Source organism: Odocoileus virginianus, chromosome 30 (assembly GCF_023699985.2).
Source record: "Odocoileus virginianus isolate 20LAN1187 ecotype Illinois chromosome 30, Ovbor_1.2, whole genome shotgun sequence".
NCBI classification, from domain to species: domain Eukaryota; kingdom Metazoa; phylum Chordata; class Mammalia; order Artiodactyla; family Cervidae; genus Odocoileus; species Odocoileus virginianus.
Genome location: NC_069703.1, coordinates 25,971,923 through 25,987,428, shown reverse-complemented (window position 1 = coordinate 25,987,428; position 15,506 = coordinate 25,971,923). Strand labels below are relative to the sequence as shown.

At 41.0% G+C, this 15,506-nt stretch overlaps 1 protein-coding gene across 2 annotated transcripts in view; it reads left to right on the top strand.

Moving 5' to 3' along the window:
- Positions 1 to 625, top strand: part of PAX3 (paired box 3) — a 96,699-nt gene extending 96,074 nt beyond the window's left edge. For both annotated transcript variants that reach the window (XM_020910770.2, XM_020910769.2), the window contains exon 9: positions 341 to 625. In XM_020910770.2, the coding sequence (XP_020766429.2) occupies positions 341 to 375 (35 nt within the window). In that variant the 3' untranslated portion in view covers positions 376 to 625. The remainder of the gene's footprint in view (positions 1 to 340) is intronic.
- Positions 626 to 15,506: the final 14,881 nt, after the last annotated feature.

Here is a 15,506-nt window from a genome sequence, read left to right as displayed (position 1 = left end):
TGTATAATTATTTTCTTAACTGATGTCAACAACCTCTTGTGGTTATTAATTGCTGAGACGTGAAAGCTGATTGCCACTAGGTAAAACACAAGTGTTGGCCCAAACGAAATAACCCCTCGCATTAGAAACACATGTTCTTAATGAGGTCAGCTCAAGGATCATATGGGGTATAATCCCCAGGACACAGAGTTCTGTCAAACTTGTCTCAGGAATAAAAATATTAGTCTCAATCCTTTGATACCCCGGTATTAAATATGACATTGTCAGCCTGTAGCTGATTTTGCCCCTTGCTGTGAATTGTCCCAGCCTGACCTGAAAAGCTGCATATGTTTCCTTACAGGTGCCTTTCATTATCTCAAGCCAGATATCGCATAAGTGAACTGTCCACTTGGAGTGTAAACTGGCCCTGTTTCCGGTCTCCACAGCCTAGACATGAAGAATCTTCTCAGAAAAAAAAAAAAAAAATTACCCTCTTGGGGGGTCAGTCTCGACAGGAGACAAAGGAGAATGATTGATTTTCTTTCTCCAGTAGTTGGTTTCAAATTCTTTTGAACGTGTCGAACAAAAGCAGTGGAGAAAAGGAAGATCCGGAACAATAAAAGACAAATGCAACATTTTAAGGCAATGATTTAACATGGCTATATATCAAATATCCCAACTCTAGTGCAGATGATCAAGGAGCTAAAACATTCCACTTGTGTGTGTGTGTGTGTGTGTGTGTGATTTATTTCAACTGGTTTGGGTAAGCAGAACGTTCTGAAAACATAGTCGGAGAAGAAAGCAGAACAAGTTGGACGTCCGATGCTGACACTTGTACAACTTTAAAACTGCTCGCTCCATGAAGCAGGAACGGAGGAGTCTTGGACACACTGGAAAAGGATATAAAAATAATGCCACCGTTTTTAGGAAGTTAGACTAGATGTAAAGATCTCCCAATAAATTATTTGTTATCTTACCCTCATCTGTAATTCGGTTGTCGACACATGTCCTGGGTGGACACATCTTGCTAACAGGATTGGAGGGGGGCGGGAATCCAGGAGAAAAGCTTGTTTTCTTTCTCAGTGTGGAAGAGGTGTGTGACATTTGCCCAGCTTATTTTCATTCGGAAGCTAACCTGGGGTGGGGGGTAGGGTGAAGAAGTGGTGCGCATTCCCAGAGCTGCTTATCAGAGTGCAATACTGTGTACCTCACGGATGCTTTGGCAAAGGCCAGGGCCCTAGAAACAGAAGCAGAATTCTATTTTTGCAGGTGCTTTATTTTTTGCAGCCCATGATTCATTGTGGTAGAATGCAGTGACGTTTGCCATTTGCTGGACGACCAACACCCAGCTTGCTCCTTTTGATGAGAGAACATGTTCGAGAGTAATCCTTTTTAAATGACTACGTTTACATTCTTCTCTTTTCTATGAAAGGCAGGGCAGCAATACTGATGTCCGTGTTGGCTCTCATGTACTTTTAAATTATACAATAATATCCAATATGGAAAGGTAATAGGAACTGAGGTTTACATATGTTTGTGTGGTGACATTTTAGAATGTCAATAAATTTGTTTTTTGAGGTGTTCAGAGGAACAGGACGGTGGAAGGCAGTGTTATTTATTTCTTTCTATTCTTGGAACCATGAATGAGGTAGGCACAAATACATTCCTTTTAGAGTTAAGAACTATGATGTAGTGAGTTAGTGAGATTAGACATAGTACTGAGTTTAGTTCCTACGTTGGTCTTAGAGGGTGATGGATCGAGAGAAGAGCTATCTTCATGTTGCAGCCTCAACCAACAACGATGTGTTGTAAAAATGTCTTTCCTGTAAAAAGGTGCAGTAAATATTTACTATTTATAATGAATAAACAGTTATGAAAACTTGCCCAACACTGATTTTTTGGGGGGAACTGGTGAATGCAGTATTAATAACAACGTGGAAATGTAGACCCATCAAAGTTTATGCTTCACTTATATTCTAATGCCTTTTAGATTAAACTAACAGTCCCCACCCATTTTGGGACCAGGGATTGGTTTCATGGAAGACAAGCTTTCCACGGGCTGGGTAGGCAGAGGGCATGGTTTTGGGATGATTCTCTTAAGGAGCACACAACCTCCACGTGGACCTTGCTTGCTCAGTTCACTGTTGGGTCCCTGCTCCTATGGGACCATCAGAATTAGATCAGAATCTAATGCCATCACTGATCTGAAAGGAGGTGGAACTTAGACAGTCATGTGAGCCATGGGGAGTGGCTATGATACAGAGAAGCTTTGCTCGTTAGTCTTTCACTCACCTCCCACCATGAGGCCTGGATCTTAACAGTCCATGGTCTGGGGGTTAGGGACCCCTGGATTAGACTATCACATGGACATATACGGTCACACAACCCACACCTGTGTGTTCTTGATGAAGCTTGGTTGAGAATATTTTTAAGGACTGAAGTTTGTATTTTAATAGGTGTGGAATCTCTTCGTAGACAATCCCTTCAAGGCCAGCTTCCTATCCCCCTGGTTCTCTCAGAGCTATCAGCTCCCTTCATAGTCACTTGGAAGTGTGTTTTCCCTCAGAGAATGTCATTTCATCTTCATTGTCAGCAGTCATGTCCACTGAGATTTTTATTGAAAGCTCTCATATTTTGTTCTTCTGTTTTGGAAGCTTGTTTTACTCTTCATGAGAAAGCATTACTGCCTATTTTATTCATTCTTCTTCCCTCCCTCCCTTCCTCCTCTTCTGCTGTTCTCCCCCCTCCCTTTCCTCTTCTTTTCCCTCTCTTTGTTCCTTCAACACTTTGTTTAAACACTTATTTAATGAGAGTCTAAATGTGCCAGCCATGTACTTGGCCTTGGTGTTACAGCAGTAATTATAACCTCGTGGGTGAGACAGATAAGCAAATACATGGCTGTAGTAAAGCATGAGGACTCTCTATTGGCGAAATGATCATAACACTCTTTGAAGCTCTTACTTGTGTTTATTCCTCCCAACATCTTATTTGAGGCAGATGATGTCATTAGCATTCTTCTTTTAGGTAAGATCACCCAATGGCAGAGCTGGGATGTAAACCCAGGCAATCCAACTTCAGAGCCTGTGAGCTTCAGCTCATTCTCTCTGCTTCCCCAAGGCTAGACTGGTGTGAGAGAACCTTATAATAAAGGAATACCATCGAATTTGGTCTCCTGCACTGCAGGCAGATTCTTTACATCTGAATCACCAGAGAAGCTACAACAAACCATGTATGGCTATTTAAACAAGTAATTGAAAGTAAATAAAGTTCAGATTCCACTTGCACTAGCCACATCCCCAGTGCGCGAAGGCCACGTGTGGCCAGAAGCTTCCACACTGGGCAATAATAAAGAACAGCCCACCATCACAGAAAGTTCTGTTGTTCAGCACTGATCTAAAAGCACCTGCGTGTGTGCTAAGTTGCTTCAGTCACGTCCAACTGTAGCCCGCTAGTCTCCACTGTCCATAGTATTCTCCAGGCAGGAATACTGGAGAAGGTTGCCATTTTCCTCTCCAGGGAATCCTCCTGACCTAGGGATTGAACTCACGTTTCGTACATCTCCTGCATTGACAGGCAGGTTCTTTACCACTAGTGCCACCTGAGAACAAAGCACTGGAGCTCATTGTTAAAAACTCCAAGGACTCACAGTACTGTAGATTAAAATGTCCAAATTCTTTAAATGCCTTAAGGTCTTTTAAGCACAGACACTCATCCTTCCAAGTCAATATGTTTCCCCTTTTCTGACAATCATTTATTCCAAAATAATACAAGGAGAGGAAGATAATCGTTACTGAATGCCTACTCTTGTAATCTAGCTTAATCTTTACAAAATCCTGTGAGATGGCCATTATAAGCCCCAATTTATAGATAAACAGACTGAGGTCCAGAATTGTTCATTAGTTTGGGTGAGGTCACACGCCATCAGAAATAGCAGAAGCAGACTTTGACTTCCATTCAGTCTGGTGGTGGAACTCTTTATTACTATATCTGTGCAAATCCTGCTTGTGGTACTCACTTCATTATGTCAATCTATCTTCATGCCAAACTCAAGTTGAAAACAAAGTAAAGGAAAAATCATTCACTCCCAACACACGAGAGAAATGCTACCAGGCCGTGGGATTACTCAACAGAAACTGATCTTACATATCACTTTCCCTTCCCTTCTAATCTCAGAACTTGCCATATGTCGCTCATACCTCTTTTTGATACTCCTTTATGCCCTTCTCTTATTTCTACATGTCTCTGAGATCTGTTACTCTGCTTGTATTTCTTATGTTGGAAGTCTCTATAGATCATTTTCCCCTGACTTCTTTTGGTATCTAATCCATCTCCAGGGTATTGGGGCTCTGACTTCCCCCAGTCCTAAACCCTAGTTGGGGTCTCTGCTCTTACCCTCTGGGACAGGCAGCCCTCAGGACTTTGAACTCTCAGCATTCAGCTGAGTTCAAACTTGACTTTATGAAGGGCTTCCCCTTTGTCCGTGTAGTTATACACTTTGATCTAAAAATCTTAAATGTAAAAACTGAAATTTAGAGCTTGAAATTATTAAATAGTGAAGTATGAATGTTAACTGCTGAGTTGTTTCTTGACAGCAATTTTCCTAGAAACTGACACATTTTGAGCCTGCTAAGGAAACAAACATATTGCTTTAGGCTTTTAATTAGCCCAATTTGAAAATGCATGTTCACACACACTTTAGATATTTGGAGAACATCCTTTGTTAGAAGGGATCTTCATTAGTGTTGGCATACAGAACCAGTGTAATTGAGCAGGTCACTGGTTGTGAATTTAGAAAGAGACTTAAATGGGGGTGGGATGGATTAATTAATGCTCTTTGTGTGTACATGCCATGGATGAATCACTCCTCAAACTATGTAATTGCTGCATGGAACCAGAACTGAGATCTCTTTGGAAGGAAATCCATTTTGGGGGTGAAGATTTGGGCCTCAACCATTCTGAGAATCTGGTTTTTGGTGTTTAATCATTTATGAGTAAGGAGCATGCTAAGTCGCTTCAGTTGTGTCTGATTCTTTGAGACCCTATAGGCTATAGCCCACCAGGTTCTTCTGCCCATGGGGTTCCCCAGGCAAGAATACTGGAGAGGGTTGCCATCCCCTCCTCCAGGGAATCTTTCTGACCCAGAGATACAACATGCATCTCTTGGGTCTTCTGCATTGGCAAGCAAGTTCTTTACTACTAGTGCCAGCTGGAAGTAAGGAGAGCTGGCATCAAACATCAACAAGTGACAAGTGGCAATATTTATGCAAGGAGATCCAGAGGCCTTGGACAAGCACTCATGGATCTTCAATCAGTGTTAGATGATATATATGCGAAGACAGGAATAAAGAACTTGATTTAGGGTTCTTGCCAAATGCCAGTGATATAAGCTAGTTCTATCTTTTTCATAGACCCACTCCTTGGTATTTCTGATAGGTACCCAAGTACCTAGTCCCACGTGTGACCCCAAATGAGTACTCAGTGCCTCCCTGTTGAATAAATAAATGAATGAAGAGTGTCTCAAAGTATCCCAACGTGATCTTCTGAAGAAGGATCTCCACCTCAAGGGTGTGTGAATTATAGCAGGAATGGAATCAGTTAGGGACAGGCTTTATTCAGGACAAAGAGCACGTTCTAAAACACTTTCTACTTAAATAAGGAAAGTAAGGAAGAATATAGACATATTGGTGGGTGGATGAGGAGACCACGAAGTTGCAGGAGTTCACTTCTGCCGCTTCTGTGTTCTCTGAAGCTGAGCACGGCGGGAGGAAGCAAACATTTAAAACAGCCTCAGTGGAGCAGTGAGGGACCTGTCATGGGATACAGACAGGATGTGGAGCCACCTTGAGCACCCAAGAGAGGGCAGGATGACTTTGTTCAGCTGCGCTTGGTGGCTCACGCACGGGGTCTGAGTGGGCTGGAGACTGGACTGGTTCTTTTAGGGGGATTTGCAGCATCGCCAGTTAGGAATGAGTGGTGGAAATGTTGCTGGAGAGGATGGAAGAGGCTAAGTGTTGCAGGGCCTTGAAGGCCGTTGTGAGAGCTTCCTCCTTAGTACCTATGAGACTGATAGACAAGGATTTTTTAAAAAAATTGAGGTATAATTGCTTTGCAGCTGTGTTAGTTTCTGCTGTATAAGGAAGTAAATCACCATATATATATTTATCTCCCCTCCCTCCGGAACCTCCCTCCCCTAGGTCATCACAGAGCCCCAAGCTGAGCTCCCTGCGCGAATTCCCTGTCAAATAGCTGTTTTACACGTGTAGTGTTTTAAAGCAGGAGGAGATACAACCAGACATACACTGTTGGAAAGATCATTTTGGAAAGCTGCCTTTTGGTGCTGGGGATGAGAACTGAAATGGGATCCACTGCACACCAGAGAAGAGATGACATCTCTGCCTAGAGATTTCAGAGATATATAGAAAAGGGACCCCAAGCTCCTAGACTTGACAGGGTTATGAAGTATAGGGGACAATCTTCTGAGAAAACTGTTCTTCCATGCCTTTGCATCCTCACATCTTTAAGAATGACACACTGCTCTAAAAGTAGTTTTCTGAAAGCAGTGTAGCCTAATGCTATAGATTTTGAGAATGCTAGACCTAGGTTTTAAATTCTCCATGGGCAATTTAAAAACTTGTGCTCCTAATAAGTCATCTAGTTTCTCTAAACTAATTTAAATTACTCTAAAGAACAAAAAATGGTGATGATTTCTTTATTGGACTCTATAGAGGGTTAAATGGTATCTTGAATATGCCTGGCAGATGGTGGGCAATGTATAAATCTTAGCTATTGATATTATTAGTTAATCACCTTGGTCATAATATGCAGCTTATAAAATGTGCATATTTTTTAACTCGCACAATAACCTAGCCAAGTTGCTAAAATAATGAGGAATTATTTTTAATGACTATGAATAGAGAAGTCAGAAAATAGTGCTTTTATGTGAATATAACTTATTGAACAGACGTATTTATAGTTTCTTTTCTTCTTTGCCATATATGGTCATGGTTTTTAAATGATTCTCTCTTACCATTGAGAGTTCCCCAATTAATGGGACTGAGGTCACAAACAAGAAAATAATAAGCTGACCTCTGCTCCAAAGAATTCTTACTGATGATGGTTCATTTATCAGGGCAATTTTTGTCATGGTAAAACAGGTATGTTTCTAAGATGCAAAGGAAGTACAGTAAAGGTCAGTCAGAGACAGAGGTCTCCAATACATGTTTATACACAGAGGGCTATCTCATTGCAAGACTGACACTTAACAGCGTATGATGGCAGTGGGGAGCAGTTATTGGGGATATCAGGGTTTTTGGGGGAGAAGCATTTCTAGTTCTTTTGGGTTTGGATTTTACAGGAATGTGTATTTGTCAGGGGAGAAAGTGTGAGTAGATTTTTGCAGGCACAAGTCTTGAGGACTTTTAACCTCATGATGCAGGGCAGGAGGTGGTTTACTGCTTGACTACCTAAGTGGTGGTTCCCATCTGTCTTCTTTGCTGAAAAAGCCCCAACTTCTTTCAGTTGTGTTGCAGCCAGGTACTGGGCTCAGTAGAACCCAGTGAAATCCAGGGCATAGATGGAGAGGGAAGAATCACTGGGTTCTAGCAATACCACTGACACACTCTTGAGATGAGAGTAAGGCAAATGCTCAATATTATGCTAACAATTAGAATGTGAACTGGGAGCCATTGAGATCTGAGTTCCGTGGGAAGATCCCGCATACCATGAGCAATGGAGCCCAATCGCTGCAACTACTGAAGCCCATGCACCCTAGATCCCACGCTCTGAAACAAGAGACGCCACCACAATGAGAAGCCCGCACACCACAACTAGAGAGTAGCCCCCTCTCGCCACAACTAGAGAAAGCCCACACGCAGCAAGAGACCAAGTACAGCCGGAATAAATAAATAAATGAAAGAAAGAATAAGCAAACATATAATTAGAAATCACGCTGAGTGTTGGGAAGGAAAAGAATAAGACGCAAAGAGAGATTAACGGGACTGACTTAGACTGAGCCTTTAGGGAAGGCCTGGCAGAAAATGAGAAACAGTGACTTGGGAAGAGAACAGGGAAATTTTCTAAATAGCTGCTGCTGCTAAGTCGCTTCAGTCGTGTCCGACTCTGTGTGACCCCATAGACGGCAGCCCACCAGGCTCCCCTGTCCCTGGGATTCTCCAGGCAAGAACACTGGAGTGGGTTGCCATTTCCTTCTCCAATGCATGAAAGTGAAAAGTGAAAGTGAAGTCGTTGAGTGGGAACAGCAATTGTGATGGCCTGGGTTTGAGAATGAATTTTGCTTGTTTGAGGTACTGAAATTAGGTCCTTGCATCTGGTATGAGGCTGGCCTGGGCTGAGTCATGCCAGGGCCCCTATAGGCCACAGTTAGGGGCTTGGGTTTGATTCTGTATGCAGTGGAAGGGACTGAGGACTTTCAAGCAGAGGAAGGACATTATCTAATTTTCATCCTTCATGTAAGATGTGTTGGAGGGATGCAGGACTGGAGATCCTGGGAGATGACATAGTGAGACTTGACCTGCACGTGTTGTCCTGGAAAGAGTATGGCTGTGAATACTTAGATGTGGATTTGAATACTGATTCAATCTCTTATGATTATTTACTTTTTCCCTCCAAACAATAACTTCTCTGAGCTGCCATTTTCAAACTTAAGTGAATAAGAATTCACAGGATAGTGAGATTAACTGAGTTAATTCTATGTGTTTCAACACAGACTGTTGCATAGAGTGAACTTCCAAGAAATGTTAATTCTCTTTCTGTCCCCACTGGGAGTAGACAAAGGACCTGATACTCTACTTCTTAGTGAAGATGTGTGTGTGTGTGTGTGTGTGTGTGTGTGTGTGTGACATTGAGGCCAATGGGTTGATGAAAGTAAAACAGGGAAAAGATATTACTGCTTTCCTTACTTGGTCTATCATACACGTGTGCTCAGTCGCTCAGCTGTGTCCAACATTTTTATGGCCCCATATGGGCTGCAGCCCACCAGGCTTCTCTATCCATGAAATTTTCCAGGCAAGAATACTGGAGTGGGTTGCCATTTCCTCCTCCAGGGGATCTTCCCAACCCAGAGATCAAACCTGTGTCTCTTGGGTCTCCTATATTGGCAGGTGGATTCTTTACCACTGTGCCACCTGGGAAGCTCCTGGTCTATTATAGGGGTAGCAATGTCTGTTAGTATTCACAATATTAAAAATTATGTTTTCATTGTAAAAATACTAACTGCCCATTAAAAAAATTAGAAACCATAGAAAAGTAGAAAGATTAAAAAATAAAGCAAAAAAAAAAAATAAAGCTCATCTAAATTAACAGAAAGTAAAAGTCGCTCAGTTGTGTCTGACTCTTTGCAACCCCACAGACTATACAGTCAATGGTATTCTCCAGGCCAGAATACTGGAGTAGGTAGTCGTTCCCTTCTCCAGGGGATCTTCCCAACCCAGGCATTGAACCCAAGTCTCCCACATTGTAGGCAGATTGTTTACCAGATGAGCCTCCAGGGAAGCCTGAAGCCCAAAGAATTGATGCTTTTGAACTGTGGTGCTGGAGAAGACTCTTGAGAGTCCCTTGGCCTGCAAGGAGATCCAACCAGTCCATCCTAAAGGAAATCAGTCCTGAATATCCATTGGAAGGACTAACGCTGAAGCTGAAGCTCCAATACTTTGGCCACCTGATGTGAAGAAAAGATCCTGATGCTGGGAAAGATTTTGAGGGCAGGAGAAGGGGACAACAGAGGATGAGATGGTTGGATGGCATCACTGACTCAATGGACATAAGTTTGAGCAAGCTTCGGGAGTTGGTGATGGACAGGGACTGGCGTGCTGCAGTCCATGGGGTCACAGAGAGTCGGGCATGACTGAGCAACTGAACTGAACTGAACTAAGAGAAACAGAAGCCAAACATTGCCACTGGTAATATTTTGGTTTTATTAGCCTCTTTGCACTGAGGATAATATGGCAGACAGTGTTTACTTGTTAGGGAGGCTGAAAGAAAATTGAGATATTTGTGAAAGTTTTAAAAATTTTGGATGAAAGATTCTACACAAATAGAATGCCCTGCAGTTTCATTGCCACTTTCAGAATTATTGTAAAGATTTAAATTTTGGGGTTCTCTTTTGGACTGGGCAGTATTTCAGGGCCTCAAGCCTTGTTTCAATATTAGGGAAAGCAGACATCTTGAGGAAGAGAACTCTGGTATCTCATAAATTATTATATAGCAGCTAAATGGATATTATGCCTTATAAATCATTTATTTCATTTAAGAAAAAGTGTTGACTATGGCAACCTGAGGATCTGATGCCCTACTGCTGCAGAGATGAGTTGGAATTAATTCATTTTTGTAATGGTAAGCAGTTAAATTGTATTTCTGACAGCTGGTAACTGGAAGATTTTCAAGCACAAAAAAGGAACTGGCTGAGTTACTACACACACACAGTACTGCATAAAACCCCACTGTCTAAGTGACCAATATCACACCACAGGAAATCAGCACTTGGGCGTAAATGTCTTCCAGTCTTTGGAAATACAGTGTATATTATCCCGTTACTCAGTCTGTGTCATGAAATATGAAAATAGTTCAGGAAAGACACATCCCACTTGACCTTTGCAGAATGATTTAATAAAGTTAGCTTGATACAAAAATATGAAAGCGGAATTGCTGATAAAAGCAGACTTGTGGCTTCCTTCTTTCAGATCCTCCTTTCTTTGGAAACACTTCACAGGCTTTATTAACTCTTTAATGTTGTTGTAATTGGTGGCATTTGTCCCTGAGGCCATGTTACCAGCCCTGGAGTTGGGTTCCATTAGAGCAGAGATTCCGCATCTCCTACGTTTTCAACCCCTTTCAGCACTCATCTTGATATCTTTGTCTACATAATTAGGCAAATATGTTTTCAATTGTTTTTACGTGTGTACACATTTCACCCCTTTTACTGCTATCTTGATTGGTGTTTTATGGGATACATTTTCATTGGTGGCCTCTGCTTAGAGAGGTGCCAACGTTGGCTTCTGCATCCACTTAGGACTCTATCGCTTCCATCTGCAGGTGTAACTGAATCTGGTCCTTCACTTTCCCAATAAGGGCTGTCCTTCCCAGGCTTTCTCACTGACATCTCTATCACCCCATCTTTCCATTTCCTGTTATTTATTTATTTTATAGTGTTATTCTGATTTGAAATGAAATGCAGAGAAAATTTGGAGACTACAAAGACGTTGAAAAGAAAACTTCCTTGTGGATTTATAACTGTCATCACAACGGCAACCATCAGCTAACGTGGTTTCTTCCCAGAGGCCTCTTGGACCTCCCAGTAACACTATACAGTTTATTTTCATCCAAGGGTACCCCGTTACCTGATATTTTCTTGCTCACTCATTTGTTTGTGTAAATTGTGACCGTAGGGATTTTGTCTCTCCTACATAATGGTACTTCTTCTGTGCCTATGATGGCCTGGGATATATTTGGTCCTCAGTAAATATTTGCCTATTTTAATAAATGAACTGATTTATATTTTCAAACACATCTTTTTTTTCTCTCTTAAACATCTAAAAATACTAAAAAGAACTAATGTAATTATTGGGTTTACATCAGCATTTCTTTCTGATGTTGTACCAGCCAGGAGAAGCTGGACAATGCTGCCCATAACAATCTCAAACCTTCATGACTGAAGACAATGAAGATTTATTCCTAACTTTCTCTACATGTCCAATGAGCTCCGCTCAGCATCGCCACTCAGGAGCCCTGCCTGATGGAAGTTTTATCTTTGCACATGCTTTCTACAACCTGGGGCAGGAGAAAGGCCAGGATAAGTTGAACATTGGCTGTTACAACTTCTGCTCCGTTGAGACATGTTTTATATCTGCTCACATTTAATTGACCAAAGCAAGCCATGCAGCCTAACCTCAAAAAAGGTGGAGGAAAGAAATTACTCTAACTAGAGCCCTTGTGATGATAATGTGGGTTAATATCACATTTGGTAGATGATGAAAAGTAATTCCGTGTCTTACCCTAGGCTCCCAATCCTTCATTCCAGCCTCTCCACTATTTACAGGTTCTGGTATATCATGCTCAAAAATTTTCCCTTCATATGAAAATATATGTAATGTGTATATAGATGTATGCATGCATCCTTTTCTGGGTACTCGAGAATATTCAATAAACGCTATTCTGTCTTTTCTTTTCTTGGTCATTGGATTGTTTTATTTCTACATATTTTAAAAGATCTTTCTCTATACATCATATAGTTCTCTTGCATTAATGGCCATTGCTGTATGTACCATACTTCATTTAGTTGACTTCAGTTCAGTTGCTCAGTCCTGTCCGATTCTTTGCCACCCCATGGACTGCAGCACACCAGGCTTTGCTGTCCATCACCAACTCCTGGAGCTTGCTCAAACTCATTTCATTTAACCACTTCCCTTTTGATGGTAGGAGGTTTCAAAAAAAAAAAAAAATTGCCTCCTTTGACAACTGTGCTAACAGCGCACTTTGATGAAGCTGCTGTGATGTAGTGTAATAAGAACAAGCCTGTCTTGGCTTTAGAAAGATCTTGTTTGCAACCCCAAATCCCATTGATTACCTGGATAGGCAACTCATCAAGCCTCATGCATCTTGGTTTTTTCAGTTATGAAGAGGAGATATTAACGCATCCTTTACAGTGCTCTTGTGAGAAGTAAATGGGATAATTTCTTGTAACCTTTCAATATTGAAGCCTTTCAATAAAAATTTTGTGTGACAACTTGAATTTAAAGGATTATTCATACGGAATCTTACTATAATAGTAGGTAGCAGTTAGTAAGCACTCAAATTTATAAATACCATAGAGATTTTCTCATTCACTTTTTCTCTATTTTATTGTATAAACCCTGAATTTTTTTGCTCAATCTTAAATAGTTTTCATTTATTTTATTAAAAATGTATCTATTAACTTAAGTCCATTTCTGATCAAGAGCAGACAGAATTGCATAGCTTGTTACATGAACTCATAATTATCTAGCACATCCATGCTATGTAATCTGGGGTTTCAGTCCATTAGTAAGTATGTCTTATAACTGTGCAGTCCACGTGGTTTCAATAGAAATGTACATTAATTTTATGGCCCCAATTAATGATTCAGAAAATCCTGCCCTCAAAGTCTTCCTTCTGTTTCATAGCATTACTATTAGCACGGGGTCGCAAAGAATCAGACGCAACTGAGCGACTAGTACACATACTACCAACCATCTAAATTGTGGTGCCACCTGAATTTACACACTCACCAGAGTGACTCACTTCACTTCTGGTCGTATTTCATTAGCCAAAGCAAATCCTTTGGTCCTTCTCACTCCAAACATAACGTATCTGAAGGCGAATTCTTTATCCTCCTTTGGTTACAGTCTGAGTCTATCTACAGTAGGATAGATTCTATCTATTCTGCTCCTCATCTAAGTAAACAGCATCACTATTCACCTGGTTCATCATGCCCCCAAATTGGGAGTCATTTTGACTTCTCTTTTTCTCTCATGCTGCACATCCAAATTATCAGCACATTGTAGTAGCTTTAAAAGTATATCTCAAATCTAATCACCTCTTAATATTTCTGTTGTTAACAATTTAATGTAGTCATTGGTTTCTCTCGGTACCTGGACCACTACCTCAATACCTTCCAAATGTGATCTTGGTTTCCACTCTTAGCACTCCGCCCTAGTCTGTTTTCCAAACAGCAGCCACAGTGATTATTTTAAATGTAGGTCAACTCTAGTGACATTCTCTCAACCTAGACATTGTTCTCAACCTAGAACAAAGTTCAGTGCTTTTCAAACTGGTTTGTAATCTCTGTGTGTGTGTGTCTGTTTCTGTGTGATACATATTTCTAAACCTATGCTATTTTTTGATGCAGATGCTTTTTTCTTACTTCGAGTTGCAATAGGAAAAAAAAAAAACATAAACTCAATTTTATAATCTGGCTTCTGGATCTCTTTGCAACCTCTTGTTCTAATTCTCCCATTAGTTCAGCCCTTATCACACTGTCCTTATTGCCGTTTCTTAGCACTCCAAGCACCCATTACCTCAGGACCTTTGCACTTGCTGTTTATTTGCGTTGGATCATTAATCAGCCAGATATTCAGCAGCTTTAGTTTCCTTTACCTACTTAGAAACCCTCCTTCCATTTTCTTTGTCATTTTCAGAAGCTGAAAGGCTGGTTCAAAAATTTAGATTCTAGGAGAAAGGATCTAAAAAAATGGATAAGGAGCAAAGCTAATATATTTTTCTTATGATCATCTATTAGTATATGTATATAAGATTCAATACTTTTTATAACCAAACTAGAAAGAGGTACCTCTATAAAAATTCTAGAATCTGCCTATCTCCCTCCAGCTCCCCAAATTAACAGTATCTTTCCACTTATTCCTTCAGTTCAGTTCAGTTCAAGTGCTCAGTCGTGTCCGACTCTTTGCGACCCCATGAACCGCAGCATGCCAGGCCTCCCTGTCCATCACCAACTCCCGGAGTCCACCCAAACCCATGGCCATTGAGTCGGTGATGCCATCCAACCATCTCGTCCTCTGTCGTCCCCTTCTCCTCCTGCCCTCAATCTTTCTCAGCATCAGGGTCTTTTCAAATGAGTCAGCTCTTCGCATCAGATGGCCAAAGTATTGGAGTTGCGGCTTCAACAATGAACACCCAGGCCTGATCTCCTTACCTTCTTTTCTTAGCTTGGTCATGGCTCCCACCCCAGCGGCCCCACTGAAGTGCACACGGGAGGGTGACAGCGGGACGTAAAGTAGCTATTGTGGCTCCTGACCTAAGCTGTTTGTTTATAGTGACCCCACCGCAGAAGCAGTGTGCTCCTTTTGACCACAGACAAAGAGGGCAATTAATATAAAATTCATGTGCTTTTCTGGATTGTAATTCTATACTACCTGCCTTTAAGAGAACTTTGAATAAAATTAAACATAGGGGGGAGTTTGGAAAATTTTTACATAGTTCATTCATAAAAGAGAAGAGGACTTAAAGCTCCTGCTTAAATCAGGAGCTTTAAGTCCCATTCAGTTGTGTTGCTGGAATATATGCCTCCAAGTGTTTGAGAAAGAATATATGAAATACATCATTAGAGCACTTAAATGCCATAAACAGTTGTTTAAATAATTCCACCAAATGATTCTAATTTAAATCTGTATTTTTATCGGAATTCAGTTGGCATTGGGGTAATAGAACACCTTTTCGATTTTGTCTCTTCATCCTGGCTTCTCTTTCATGATTTACTCGTTCTGTTTTATCTTCTAGAGCTTCTAAATTACTTAGCTGTTGTATTTTTCAAGCAAGTAGTATTTGGCAATTAGGATTTGGTGGTTAAGAAGTATTTAGGACTTCCCTGCTGGCCCAGTGGTTAAGACTCTGAGCTCCCAATGCAGGGGGCCCAGGTTCGATCCCTGGTCAGGGAACTAGATACCACATGTTGCAACTAAGACCTGGTGCAGCCAAATAAATGAATACATTAAAAAAAAAATTTTTTTTAAAAAAAAGAAATCTTTAGTTTTGGGTTA